General features: G+C 45.6%; 1 protein-coding gene across 4 annotated transcripts in view; it reads right to left on the bottom strand.

Moving 5' to 3' along the window:
* LOC100757073 (kalirin) overlaps positions 1-15,155 on the bottom strand; it is a 528,077-nt gene that overhangs the window by 316,544 nt on the left and 196,378 nt on the right. For all 4 annotated transcript variants that reach the window (XM_035444595.1, XM_035444596.1, XM_035444597.1 and 1 more), the window contains exons 7-9: positions 14,632-14,823; positions 10,395-10,526; positions 7,256-7,486 (exon numbers count right to left, since the gene is read on the bottom strand). In XM_035444595.1, coding sequence (XP_035300486.1) covers positions 7,256-7,486; positions 10,395-10,526; positions 14,632-14,823 — 555 coding nt within the window. The remainder of the gene's footprint in view (positions 1-7,255; positions 7,487-10,394; positions 10,527-14,631; positions 14,824-15,155) is intronic.

Raw genomic sequence — 15,155 nt, 5'->3', positions numbered from 1 at the left:
GCAACAGTCAGGCTGAAACGTGAGAGCAGGAAGGAGTCACTTCAAGTGCTCAATTACCAGTCACTCACGTTGGTACTTTTTTGTCCCCTCTTTGAAACAAGTATGATCAAAATAAATGTGCGGCAGGAGAAGCTGTCATTTTTTTTCTGGGTGCAGGTACTCAATCTGTCTTTCCCCTAAGAACTGTGGCTCTTCCTACTGACAGCTCCATGCCAGGTAGAAGGCAGTTGAGAGCCTGAAGACCTCAAGTCTCAGCCATCCTTGGATGGGGCCTTGACACCCACACCTCTCTTCCCCCAGGGAGAACTGAAGTTGGGGTGCCTGGAACCTTTCTGAAAGATTCCCCTCAGCCTGGTGCCAGTTTATGGACCCCCTTCTTCCCAGTAAGGCTTGAAACTGTTGTCAGAAGCTCTGAACTCTAAAAGTCATCTGGGGTTCTTTTAAAATATAGCTGCCACTTGCCCCCAGATTCTGAATTAAAAAGCATGGAATTGTCTCCCATAGGGTGCTTGAAAAACATCCTCAATCTACTCAGTTGAGGTTAATGCCAAGAACCAAAGTTTGAGAAACACACAGCCCCATATGCACACCTGACATCTCCTTTGTTTCTATAAAAAAATGGACGTCACTTTTTAGTAATTTTACAGAAATGCTCTCAGACCCACAGAGTCCAATTATCCTCACTCACACTTGTCACATTCCATTACTGACTCCAGACTCCACATATGACCCCCCCAAACCTAACTATCAGATTACCTAAGTTCACTCTGATTTTGCTTCTCCTCTGCTCAAAGTCCTCCCATAGTTCCCTGTTAGGAACAACAATCCTTTAGACCGGTGCTCAGTGCCCTAGAATTAGCATGTTAAGGGCTGAGATGTGCTAAGCACAGGAGGTGAACTGAGGAATGACTTTCTCATTACTCATGAACAGAATTAAAGATATATTGAGGACATTAAAGATGTTGTAAACCGTGCATCAAGGAAGTCTACAGGGTCAGCAGTCCTCTCCAAAGGGACTTCTTCCTCTCACATCTCCCACACTCCAACCAGTACCCCCTCCACATACAGGGGACACACTCCACCCAGCTTCCTGCCCCTCCACACATACAGGGGATACACTCCAACCAGCTTTCCCACACAGGGGAAGTGCTGGACCTTCCTTGCAAATCATCATCTTGGGAGGATCACTCCAGTCAAGATAGAGTTTTCACTAACACACACACACACACACACACACACACACACACACACACACACACACAGAGAGAGAGAGAGAGAGAGAGAGAGAGAGAGAGAGAGAGAGAGAACACCACGGAGAAGGCTGTGGTGGGGAGGGGAAGCAAGGCAGGTGGAAAGAAGAAAAAAGAGTGTAGAAGTCAGGATGAGTGTAGGATGGAAAATAGGAATGTAGAAGGAATGGGGCACAAGAGAACCATGAAACTCCCAGAAGGAGGGGTATGACTATGCAAGTAGCCAGCCTCTAACCTGCAGAGTTCAAGAAGAGAGGAGAGGCACCCACTGCCTTCTATAGGGGAAAAGGACGGAGCATGTCCACTAAGATGACAGCACACAGAGATAGGAATATCCCTATCTTCACTCCAATCAGAAATCCACTCTGCCCACCAACCCTCCTTCCTCCAGATTCAGCTACACCTGCCAGTACTCTGGGTTTTCCTTCTGACAACAGAATCATGTATTTTATACTTGAAAATATCTGAATGAATGGATTATCACCCATTAAAATTTAAGTGGGAAATTTTGGACTGCTAATTACTGCCACAGGCCAAGTGAGTATTATTCAAATATATGCTACAAAGGAAAGCCTCACCAAGGCTGCGTTAACATCTCTGACTGAAAAATGAGAACTGGGAGAGGGTATTTTGGGGTAATTTGTAGTGTAGGTAAATAGGTGTAGAAAGGAATTCTTCAATAATGGAACACAAGGAAGGGTGTCAAGGCATGAGTGTGACTGTTTCTGTGGTACACAGTTTGAGGGTCAATCTTAGGCTGTCAGTAGCTACATAGCATTGGGAAAACCTCATCCTGTGGAACCAAGTCATCTACCAGGGCTGTTTGATCAGTGACATTCTACACTAAATGATAAACCCCTTGGACTAGGGCTGTGTCTTATTCCCATCCCCGAGCAGACAGGCTAACAGCATGAGCTCTGATGTCCCGTAGACTTGGGTCTGATGCTATGCTCTGCCACCAGGTATTGGATCAGAAGTGAGTGTACTTAACCTTTCTATGCCTCTCAGAAAGATGGAGACCAAACTGCCACCTGCCTCATGGTGCTGGGAAATTAAATAGGAAAAGGCGAGTGGAGGGATTAGATGTCCAATCATATTTCCTCACACAGCTGGTGAATTCTGAGCTCTGAACAAGGTAGCTTTTATAGGCAATTTAGTCCCGAATTGGAACTAATCTTTTCTTTGATGTTTGAATTTCTTCCCTACGTTCTTACCATAAGAATAGTCCTTTTCAAACCTTGGAGATGGTTCCTCATATGTGCATCCTAAGATCTGATTGTGTGCACAAGGTGTATGAGCCTTTTGTGCTTCTTCATCTTTTTTCCTCCCCGAAAACAGGGTTTCTCTGTGTAGCCCTGGCTGTCCTGGAATTCATTCTGTAGACCAGGCTGGCCTTCAATTCACAGAGATCCACCTGTCTCTCTCTGCCTCCCGAGTGCTGGGATTAAAGGTGTGCACCACCACCTGACTCTTTTCATGTTTCTTAGACTTTAATCTTTTTTTCTAGAGGAAAAGTTAGTTTCCAGGCTCCACATTTTTTGTTCATTTTTTTTTTGCTGTTGTTACTGCTGATCAAAGCAACCTGCAATGCTTGCCTTTTACAACATAACAATGAAAAAATGGATTATTCAATGGCCAAACTGGTTTAGTCTGATTAAGGAGCTGCAGTCACTACAATTAGTAAATAACTGATTATCTGGAATTAAATACTCACACAAATCTCTTTTGGGTATTTCATTTTTTTTGCAAACAAAGTCAACAAAGTAAAGTCTATAATTTTCCACATGAGGCACCAGGAAAATTAATGCAGGAAGATTTCTTTGCAGTTCAGGAAGTTTGGTTCTAATAGTACTTTTCATCAATTCAGAACGTTGCTACCAAGGAAGCTAAATCTTGCTGCCACTCCCCAGCTAGCTTATAGGAGTGGATTGCTTAAGAACAAGATGGCCTTTTTAGGGGAGGACATAGGACCCTCAAATGTGCCAGTGCCCCATTCACACCCATCTTCTTCCAGCCAGCAGTGGGCATTCAGCCAGGCCTGCTCTGCCTGCCAGCATGCATGCAAGTGTGTATGTAGCATACCTCTCTGAATTATGTATTTATGTATACATGCATGTATTTATGTATGTATGCATGCACATATGTAGCTTAGCCCTCTGCATTCTGACCTTCCTAAGAACCCTGCTTCAAGCTCCTTGCCTATGCACCAAGAATCAGTGCAACTCTCATCCCCACCAATGGGAACTTTATGCTGGACTTCACCAGATCATCATCCTTTTGCCTGAACACAGACAGTCAGCTCCATGTCACTAGTAAGTCGTAGGGTGCATAAGTCTGCTTTCAGGTGCAGGAGCTTCAAACTTCTAGCACAGGGACTTGCCTACAGTAGGCATTCCAAAAGTACTTTATATTATAAAACACCTCTACAAGGTTTATAGGATCATCATATAAAACAAAACACAGGTGAGGAAGAAGGGGAGGCAGAGCAGAATGACCTGCCGTGGTGCTCCCAAAACAGTTTCTCCGACTGAAAAAATACAAGCAATTTACTTCTTCCAGAATGAGCAAATGTCTAGTTACTCTTTGTTCTTTCCAACCATATGAGGTCTACATGGGCTTGGAACCAGCCTTTTGCACACATGGGAAGCCAGAGGAGTTACAGGACCATAAAAGGCACAGGGTAGAGAATGGGTGATGCTATCAGGAGTGCTTTTATTGCTGTTGCCAATAATTTTCTACCCTAAGTCAGAAAAAAAAACAAACCTACTGAAAAATATTCCACACTGATTGAATAGTAGGCATCATCCCCTTTCTTCAATTTAATGAATTCAATTCCAGTTGTACCTTTAAGATGAATTTCCAACACTCACCCAAACCAGAAGGGAGAGAGAGAGAGCTGAGAACACACCTGTTGGAACCAAGAGCAGGGGGGGGGAGGGCAGTGCTGGAAGCGGATGTTTAAATGGAATCTCTTCCACTGACAGTTTTGGATTATATATCTCTGCTTCACTTTTATTCCAAGCCTTGGAGGACAAAATACTTCTACCTGGACAAGTTCTATCTTCAGGCATGGCAATGGGGCAGGATGTCAGATAGGCAGAGGTTGGCTTGCTTCTATCCTCCCATGGGGGGTTTCTGGCTCTTTCTTTTGTCTGTCTCTGCATTTACATGCTTGTTCAACCCTTCTCCCCTGCTACACCCATTTTAATGACTTTCATCTTTAAGTCTGCTTTCCTCTTTTTTTACTCATTGTCTGTGTATCTCTGTCTCTGCCTGGGGTATGTGGTCTGTCTTCCCCTGTATAATGTGCATCTTTCTGTTTCCTATAGTCTTATGTTTCCTCTCTGTGTCTCTCCTGAGACTTTTGCTGGAATATGGATCAGAAGGTCTACTTTCTGGTTTTGGCACTACCATTAACTAGCTATATGGTTATGACCAAGTCACTTTACATCTCTGGGACTCAGTTCCCTCAGCTGTATAATAAGTTTTACTGGCTGCGTTTTTAGGCATTGGGAGCTTTGAGATTTAGTCACCAAATGAAATGGAATCTTTATCAGACAACCCACATGGCAGATGCCAGAAGTTCCCAACAGCACAAGCACCAGGGGGCACCCAAGGACCATGGAGAGAGAATGTGACTATGTGCTAGGCAGGTACTATGTTTGCATTCCATGTCATGAGGAAGGTGTATTTTATTGTCCTCATTTAGAGGTGGGAAAAAACAAAAACCCCAAAGCATCATGAGATACAGCAGTTCGTCTATGTCCTGCTGGTCACAGCGGTAAGACATGTTCAGAACAGGATTTACTGACTCCTGACCTGTGCTGCTGTCTGCCATTCTGCATTGCTCTGGCTGATGATACCTGCATACGAGCCTCCCATGCAGGCTACTGAGAAAACATCTTAAATATGCTTAGGTATCTTGGGTCCAGACTATGGGTAGGGTGCAAAGAACCCTCTCTTCCTTTAAGACATCAATCCTGACTTCTCATACCTTTGCCTGAAACTGTTCCATGAATTACCCCACATGTTGACTGTGGTAGACTTGGTAAACTTGTTCTTTGTATTTCCTTGTATCGTTACAATTATCTGACCAGGTATCTCAGCAGTATTTAACTCAGTTCTGGGCCCATGAAAAAGAGACCTGAACTTCTTGACTAATCAGTGAGTACCATGGAATGCATGAGCACTAAGACTGTGTCCCCTGTGTCCTCAGTCTGGACCAGGAACACCAAGAACCTCAAGCTATTATATCACAGTTCTCGTAGGCTGGTTCCACCATTCACCAATAAAACAACCACTGCATGGTTGAAGGAGGACTAAGTATTCACTCAACAAAAGCAGGTGGAGGGGGTCCTCTAATAATTCCTGGTCAATTCACTAAGCATGAAGAGAACCCCAGTTTCATGTAGACACAGCTAAAAGCTATAAGGAACTCAGAAAGAAAGAAATCTCCCTTCTTGAGATGGGCACAAATGAGACACACACAGTTTTTAAATGACAGTGAGATTCAATAGTGAGTCACAGCAGGAGGGTGATGAGGAGCCCAGCATACCATCCCACTTGTACTGGTGGCCAATATTATCTTGGCAAGCCAGAGAGTTTATGGAAGTAGCCACACCCCTCTTTTGTCCCTGCAAGGCTAGTACCTCATTTGTCTGTCTCACTTGCAGGCCAGACAGCTTCCCTGGGTCCTGAGCTCTGGGTGATGAATTTATCTGGACAGCTCCAGATGGCATGAACAGGCAGCTGACTCATTTGCTTCCTCCTTCCTCCTGCCAGCCCCAGGTCTCAGAGCTGATTGGCACATCAGCGGTGCTCACCCTGGGGACTGACGTATCCTTATGATGACTCTATTACATGTCAGTCAGGAAGGGGTGCCACAAGGTAGTTAGGGGATCCCAAGAAGGAAAGCAGCCTGAAGGTCCCCGTACTCATGCTAACTCCCAGAATGTGTAACAATGGTTAAGGATGCTCTCTATCTTGCCTGTCCACCTTGGGTTCCCAGTGCCAGACTCCTGCCAACAGCAGTTGTGAACACATGTGACCAAGCTCTCACTCTCTCGTGCTATCATGCTCTTTCTGGATTATACTCCCACAGGAGAATGGAAGGAGAGCAAACTGGCACTTCTGGTATAGAGTACTGAAATCCCACAGGGGTCATGTTGACAGGAGTCTGACAGCAGGTGTTTACACCCAGTGTCTCACCCTGCATCCCCAATAAAGTGAGAGGAAGATGACCTTGGCCTTGATCTTGGGTCCAGATCCTACCCAGTTCCCCCTACTCAGTGTATGAGTCCTCTGGGCACAGCTCCCAGCTCCCCAAAGACAGAGAAACAAGAAAGCATAAGTGGGAAAGAATGGGTGATTTCCTCTGAATGGACATTTATGGCATGGCTATATTGTTACAGTCAGAAACAATCATTTCATTATTATCTGTGGGATGGAAGAGCAGGGACTAGCACAATAATACAAAAAGACAGACAAAGCCAAAGTAACCTCTGACCATGGGATATACAGGGATTGATGGACTTGCTTTGGAATAGGTTTCAAAGGTCCAGCTTTGTCAATAAATCACAAAAGTCCCTATGCCCCACCCCCATCCTTACTCTGTCAATCCACCTCGTCCTTGATCAAGAAATGAGTTCACTTTACGTAGAGTCTCTCTCCAGCAGAGCTTAGATGGCCCTGCAACATCAGAGTTGCCTACTGTCTCCCTGCCTGCATGAAGAGGACATGCGTTACCCAACTACAAGGAGCTGCTACTGAGGCCAAGCCTATTCCCCAACACTGCTTAGATCTGTCCAGCAAGATGCATGCCGTTAACAAGGCTAGTTTGTTTTGTCTTGTTTCCCTCTCCTGCTGTGTGTAGAGAAATAGCCGAGGGCTGAATTGCAGTGTTCCCTCTATCTATGCGGACCTCCTTGAGCCTGGTAAGCAGGTCAGGGTTGGAGCTGTCAGCATCCCGAGCAGGAGAACGGGACGTGGGTCACGGGGCCTGTTACCTGCTGCACGTCCTGCTGGAAGACACATAGCTGCAGCCGCTGGTGCAGCCGCACCTTGCGGTGTTGCCAGATGCTCTCGAGCCGCCGCTGGTGGTGCAGCACCTCATGTACCACGTCCAGCACCTGGTGCACCGCTTTGGAGTAGTTGGCTGTGGCTGTGAGAGACTCAGAGTTCCCAGGACTCAGGGGACGCTGCAGAACATCCAGCAGTGCTTTGCCATCCTGGCTGACCTGCGGGAAGGAAGGCAGTTCAGGTCAAGAGCTCTGGTCAAGGGAGAGCAAAAGCGGGCAGGGGCAAAGAGAGACAAGAAGAATCTGCCCAGGGGTTCCTGAAGAGGCCTGACATCCTCAGTCCTCAGCAAGCTCATCACAACCAAGGAGTGTGCCAGCCATGGTGTCTACAGTCTAGAGACTAACAGAACACCCAGGGTCGAGGCAGAGAGGAGCTGCCGGACTGCTGGCCAGCTGTGTGTGGAAGCCTCTCTTTCCCATCTCCAGCTACAGATGACTGCACAGGGCAGAAAGTCTGCCTTGTTCCCGGCCCTGTCCCTGGTGTCCACGATAGTGCCTGCCATAGTGGATGCTTCCTAAGTACTTTAGACAACTCTGACTACGTCGGCTAGCAGAACCCTAAATCTCTCAACTCTGTCTTCCTCAGCTCCCCTTGCTTGGCTCCAAGCTTCTAAATATACTAACAGAGGCATTGGTCCTCGGTATTCTTGTCTGTCATAGGGGAATAACAGGGGTGCACACTTCACAGAGTGGTGGTGGGTATTAAAGGAGTTGGTACATGCCGGGTACACAGGGCCCAGCACATAGCACTGGTTACCACTTTATCTTCATCTCCACCGCCTCCCCTGCTACGTTTTTTTCTCTCTTTTCATTTTCTGTTTTTGATCTTCATTGGTTCTTCCACCCTTTCTTCTCCCCCTGTATGTAGCCCCCTTGTTTTTCTTGAAATGCATCTTTCTAGCGTATGCAGAGTAGGGTAGGGACCTGCAGATTGTGGACACACCACTCAAGTAACTGGACTCCTCAACTTCACCCTCCATGCTGGTGGCAGTGGGTACTGTATCTCTGTCATTCCTGTCCCTGGTACCCCGCCACAATCAGTGGCGCTGCTCATTCTGGCAAGTGGCCATTGTAGGATCGACACCAATGGCTCCATAGTGCCTGCCAGAGTTTCCACTGAATGTATGCCTCTCCCTCTTGAAAAAGCGGATACTGGAAAAACTGAAAGAAATTTTACAGTTCCAAACAAATTTAGTTAGAATCAAGGTTGAAGCAGGTGTGGTATTGAAATGGCCTTCTCGTCCTACTTGGAAGGCAGAAAGAGGTATGTTTCCTTATTGTCTATGTGATGAGCCAGGAGCTGACCCCATACTTCTCCACAGTCTTAGGTGGAACTCCAGAACACAAAATGCAGCAACATTCTTCTAATGAGGGTAAAAATTTTGTTGGGGCTAAAAGAAGTGACATGGTAGAGTTAGGCTACGCAAAAGAGGAAAGCATCGCCCCCCCCCACAGCCCTGCCAGCCCCACCCCCTCAGTTAATTGCTAATGGGCAGGCAGCATTTAGATAATGCAGAGATACTCTCCATAGATGTGAACAGATGACGTCCTAGGGCTAAAGCCAGGACAGTTGTCCATGGGGAACTCTGAACAAATACTGTATCTTGACACGCTGCACAGGGCTGGGTGGGGAAGACAGTAGACCAAGTCCTAGAAATTTGAATCAACATAAGATCCGTCTCTGTGCCTCAGTCTCCACAACTGTATAGGTTTAGAGGAACCTCCCAGCTCCACGAGAAGATGGGGAATCAGTTTGTCCATATGTGAATGTCCCCTCTACCTCATGGCCATGAATGCATGGTGTACAGGCATCAACCTCATCTGCTCTCTACTTTTGTACTTTACGAGGAGTAAGCTAGAGACCCGTGAGCCATGAGTAGAGGCACGGCTCTGTCATAACTGTTGGGGCCATCTGGATCAGAAGTGGATGTTTGATTTAGCTTAAAAGTACCCTGTGTGCGTCTTGTCTTGAGAAAACGCTTCACCATATTTAGTCCATGCCACTGTCAGGCCTCAGCCAGGCACATGGCACCCATTTTATGAGCTTTACTCCACAGAAGGACCTGAAACCCAACTAACAAGCAAGGGAGCCCAAGATTCAAACTGTCTTTACTGTGGTAAACCCCTCCCTTTGACCGTGAAAATTCACCTGGAGCAACAGTTATTGAAACGTAGGTGATAATCCCCAGTTTCTGACATTTTTTTTCAGTTTAGAGCAAAACCCTGAAGACGGCATCTTCAACAGCCACCTCAGAGCAATCAGATGCAGGCAGTCTGGGAAGCCATTGTGGCAAACACTTCTCGCTGACCTTGTCCCAGAGGAGACAGGCCAGCCGGATCTGAGATCAACTGTCTCTTCATCTGGCTTCCTAACCTAGCCATCTCTTTCAGTCATACTTTTCCTTGGAATCCACACTAGTTCACAAACATTCACACTTGTGTTTTTCCATGCATTTGTACATGCGGTCCTTTGGGAGTATCACACAAATTTCCATTCTCACCGTTCAGCATCTCCTGCCTTTGATTTTTATTTTTAAGTGGAAGGGCCTTTCTGTTTGTCCTTTGCATGACAGTTTCCTACTCCTGCACGCTATGGAATATTCTCTGGCCCTTCCAGGAACAAAAGAGTATTGCTCAGTGAGCTGCGGTTTTTTTTTTTTTTTTTTTTTAAAGGGGGGCAGTTTCGTGAGCTGGTGTTACACACTCTTTTTCCAACATGAAGGCAAACTCAGAAGAGTCAGCCTTGCTTCCTCACACCCTCCCTCCCTCAGGAGGACATTCACTATCCACACAAGGTGAAGGGTTGTCTAGGCCCATATGAAGGGGGCGGAATGCACCAGAGTGGGCCTGGTCAAAGCTCAAACCATATCTGCCCCTAGCTAGAGACTCCACAGCTCACAGGCCAAGGTCCCTAAAGACATTTTGGAAAAAAGAGTACTTTCTTTTCTTAAAATTCAACCCAGATTATTCTACAGCACACACAGACTGCTCCAGCCCCCTTACCCAACACACACACACACACACACACACACACACACACACCCATGGTTGTCCCTCAGGCCCTTACCTCTGTGTAGGCCTGGGTCACCTGCTCATACAAGGACTGGTGATGGTGGATTGCCAGCTCCAGGTCCTGCATCTCAGAGGGAAGGCCGCCTTCACTGCACATCTTGCACCAGGCATCTACTCCTGACAGAAACTGGAAAGAGATGCCAGGTGAGTGAGTATATGCACTGGGCAAAGATTGAGTAAGTTTAACAGTAGAGAGGGTCAGACACCTTGGGAACAATGATGAGAAATTGTAGTTCTTCAGAAATACCTTCAGAAGGCTGGATTAGCCCCTTCTACAAAGTTCAGCCAAGGAGACATTTGGAAAGTAGAGTTTCTATAAGAATGGGGCAGGACCAGGCATCTGGATGTTCAACAGTGTGTGCCAATACAACATCTGCAAAGTCTGGGCACCTATACAGACCATTATTGCACATAGATATTGAGCACTTGGGCACATTTGGGCACAGGAGAGATGTTGAATGAAATGTAATGAGAGTTTGCTGGCCTGTGCTTCCTGTGCACAGGGAATTGTGGGGAGAGGCAAAGAAGACCCCAAGAGTATCACTAGCATCCCCTGGGACCTCCTATAGGGTATGCAGATTAAGGCTCAACAGGATTTTCATTTGAGCCATGCTCCTGCGTACTGAACATGGAGGGACTTGGTAGGGCAGACTGTGCCACTCCTATAGTAGCAGTGGCTACTGGGATGTGATGTATAGACAGATGTTAGCAGACATCAAATTATTAAAAAATTAAAATTAACAACTGTAGAAAACTATGGGTCTCCCTGTACAAAGGGTGAGCTATCTAAAGCCACTCAGATTTATTGGGTGGGAAAATACACCTTTAAGACACAAATAATTCTTCACCCAACAGTCTGGAATGGTACTTACTGCCTGTGATTCCCTCGCCTGGCTGCACAGCTCCATTTAAATTAATTGCTTAAATACCTTATTATCTCATTGCCTAGAACAGCCCATAGGAGGGCAATAAAGAACTGCCTAAGTAAACACATAGTCTTGAGTCTTTCCTTCCTTCCTTCCTTCCTTCCTTCCTTCCTTCCTTCCTTCCTTCCTCTCTAACTAAAGAGAAACATGTTTTATGACTTTCCCTAAAGGATGGTAACACCTGAAATTGATACAAATCAACTTTTTTTTTCTTCTTTTTTTGGTTTTTCGAGACAGGGTCTCCCTGTGGCTTTGGAGGCTGTCCTGGAACCACCTCTTGTAGACCAGGCTGGTCTTGAACTCACAGAGATCCGCCTGCCCCTGCCTCCCGAGTGCTGGGATTAAAGGCGTGCACCACCACCGCCCGGCTTAAATAAACTTGTTTTGGATCCAAACCAATCCAAGCCAGAAAACCTCATAGCAGCTCCTCTCAGTTCTGGCCCCTTGTTTTCTTCTGCAAATATGTGACCATTCATCCTGGTGTCTGTTGGTTCTTAGCCCCAGCTGCTACACTTGGTTTTATATTCTGTGCCTTTAGGTGTCTCTTTGCAATTCTAGGAGAACTGCCAGGTACTATCCAGTGTCAGATGGGACACACTGGGAAGCTTCCTGCTGGGTTACTGTTTCACAGAGGAACTGGGGAGCAACTTGAAATTCTGGTGTCACCTGGGGATAGAGGGATCTCCCTGTTTCAATCATAGGTCCCACACAGTGGTTAGCTTAAAGCAAGGAAGCCAAAGACAGAGGGAAGGACCAGGTCTTCCTTGCTAACTAGATAAACCCAGAACAAAGTGAGCAAGCGATAGAGCTAAAGACAGAACAGACTGGACGTCAATGTCCTTAGGACCCTTAGCAGGAACAAGCCACTACTTAGTTAAAAAAAAAAGATTTGGCTAGGTCCCTCTCAAAGTTTAGGGCCATGGTCTTGATTTACAGCAAATATTTACTTCAGTGTGGGAGACAGCTACAGATGGAAATAAACACAGGTGAAAAAAAAATCAAAGGATGCTGGGCCAGCGTGCACAGCAAATGCCTGCCGTGGTAACAGCAACCAATTGTAAGTTCATTAGGCAGCTTACATGCCCCACCTATCACAGCCCATCTCCTCCCAACAGCCTCATGAGACTGATAATTAGGCTCGAACTAGAGAAGGGGAAAGGAGCTTGGAATGGTGGGGTTGACATGTCTGAAAGTTAAGAAGTAGGGGGCTGGGTACAGAACCCTCATGTCTGGCCTCAAAGGCAAGACTCCTCCAATGGTCCCATGTCCTTGCCTTCCCTGTTAGACTGGTTAGGGGGAGGGATTTAAGATATGACTATGTGTCTGAAACTCCTTTACCTGTGGGTTACCTGACAAGAACACCACGAAAGAAACTTAGAAGACCATGGCTATTTAATGTTAGACACTTCTGGCTTGAAGCCTCAGCAGCCCAGAATCTGTATGATTTTAGCAGTGGATGTGAAAAAATGTTTAACTATTAGTACATACATGGATGTGTGATAGGGAATGTTCATATATATATATATATTATATATATATATATATATATATATATATGAATAAAACACTGTTTGGCCAGGTAGGGCAATAGGTAGGACTAGGAGACAAGGAGGATTCTGGGAAGTGTAGGCAGAAAGGAGTTGCCATGAGAGCCCAGGAAGTGATATAGCTGGGCAGAAACTGCCACTAGCTAACCATAGAGGTCTAGAGGTCTGTATATACAGGCAGGAAGTGATAGAGCTGGGCCGAATCAGTATATAAGCAGGGACAAACAGGAAATCGCTCTCTTCTCGTCTATGCAGACACGCTGAGTCAGTCACCATGTAGGACGCGAGAGGAATAACAGGTCTGGACCCTTTCTCCAGTAAGAGAAGACCACGTGGAAATACTTAGATTATTAGAAATTGGTTAATTTAGACAATGCTAACCAATAAGAAGCCATAGTCACTGGCCAACAGTTTCATAATTAATACAGTGTCCGTGTACTTCTTTGGGGCAGAGAAAGGCAACGGGATCTAGCCGGGCCAAGAAAGCTCACATTACAGATGTGTGTGTGTGTGTGTGTGTGTGTGTGTGTGTGTGTATTCATACACATGAGTACATTACAAATTTTATAAATATAAATGATATATAACTGACAGTTTACAGAGAATGACATATACAATACTCTGCACTGTAGTTTCCTGCAGCCAATCCACTCTTATAGGTACTTTTGATAAACTCTTGAGTACACAGTCAACCTATGGTTGGTAGTAGTAAGTGGCAAGCTTAAATCATTACAACACAACACTGTGATATTTTTGCTTACATTAAGGAGTAAGACCAAAGCTTGCCCCTCAGTGATGGGAGTGTGAATACTGAAAGGGTATTCCTGAATCTTATGTGCTACTCACATTGCAACTGTAAAATTATACTCTCCCATTTCCTCAAGACTCTACAGTAGATCATCTAGCCCCGACCTGCAGCATTTGATAACTTCCATGAAGTAAAACTCTTACGATTTTAACACTTTAGCCTACCAATGCGACATTGCTGAATGTGAAATGGGAAGGGATGACTAATAGTATACAACTCTATAGTATTTCCATCATAGAAAACATAAAAATAACCCCAAGATCATAGATTATAGTAAGACATAGTAACCAGGAAGTGATGTGTTTTAAGTATGCTTTTAACATATGGCAATATTGAACAATTAATTCACAAAATATCTGGAAAAATTGACAACTGGTTCTCCAAGAGCTTGTTTGAGCCACGATGTGACCTGCCATAGGCTCTTAGGCAGGTCATGTGCTATGAGTTTCAGAGTTCCTCTTTGTAAAATGGGCTCATATAGCTGCATGCACCTGTTATTTCTACTTATTGCATCATTACTGACTTGTTATTATCCACAGCAAATACCTAACAAATGATTTATGTAAAATTAGTTTCCATTCACTCAACACTCAAGTCATCACTCTTCTTTCATTACTTTTGTTTCTGTTCGGAATACATTAATCAGATAGTCAACACACACACACACACACACACACACACACACACACACACACACACACTAAGCATTGGTAACTTATGCCTTTAGTTTTTATGCTAACTGGAGAGAACTCAGAGACGTGTGTGTGTGTGTGTGTGTGTGTGTGTGTGTGTGTGTGTGTGTGTGTTTATGGAAAACAAGGTTTATTATTTAAGCTATGGAGCGGGATCTTGGGGTCGTCTGTGGAGAGTGTGCGTGTGTGTTCCTACCCTGAAGTGGCCTGCTCTTACATGCCTCCCCTACGATCATCATCCCAGATCTCTGGGTCTTACCTGCTCTGCCTTCTGGTGGAACACAGCAGACATGGCCAGGATGGTGCTTCGTTCATCTAGGGCAGCAGCAAAGCTCTTCCACTCCTGGTCTAGCTGCGTGGAGATCTGCTTGATTTGCTGGGAGGCGTAATGGCCGGCCTCTGAGAGGCGGGAGGCGACAGACATGATGCGGTTGATGTTGACATAGGCGTTCTAGGAGGCAAGGAAGAGCAAACACTTAGTGGGGGAAGGCTGAGAAGGTAGCCATCATCGGGCATTGCTGCGAGATAGGTATCTGGAGACGTGGACCACCCAACCCTAAAAGCCCGAGAGACTGGGATCGGCTTGGTATCTGTTTCTATAATAGGCCCCAGGGAAGTCCATCTGTAGTGCTGAGATATTTCATCCTGACAACCAATACAGACTGTATACCAAAGACTAACACACATCAATGCAATCACTTTACTCTAACTCTTATTGAATCCTCACAGCCAATGAAGTTACTCTCTACGGAGTACTCTTTGGAAGCAGTGGGACATGGGATG

This window comes from Cricetulus griseus, chromosome 4 (assembly GCF_003668045.3).
Source record: "Cricetulus griseus strain 17A/GY chromosome 4, alternate assembly CriGri-PICRH-1.0, whole genome shotgun sequence".
Taxonomy (NCBI): domain Eukaryota; kingdom Metazoa; phylum Chordata; class Mammalia; order Rodentia; family Cricetidae; genus Cricetulus; species Cricetulus griseus.
The sequence above is the reverse complement of the archived record's forward strand: the minus strand, read 5'-3'. Positions and strand labels throughout refer to the sequence as shown.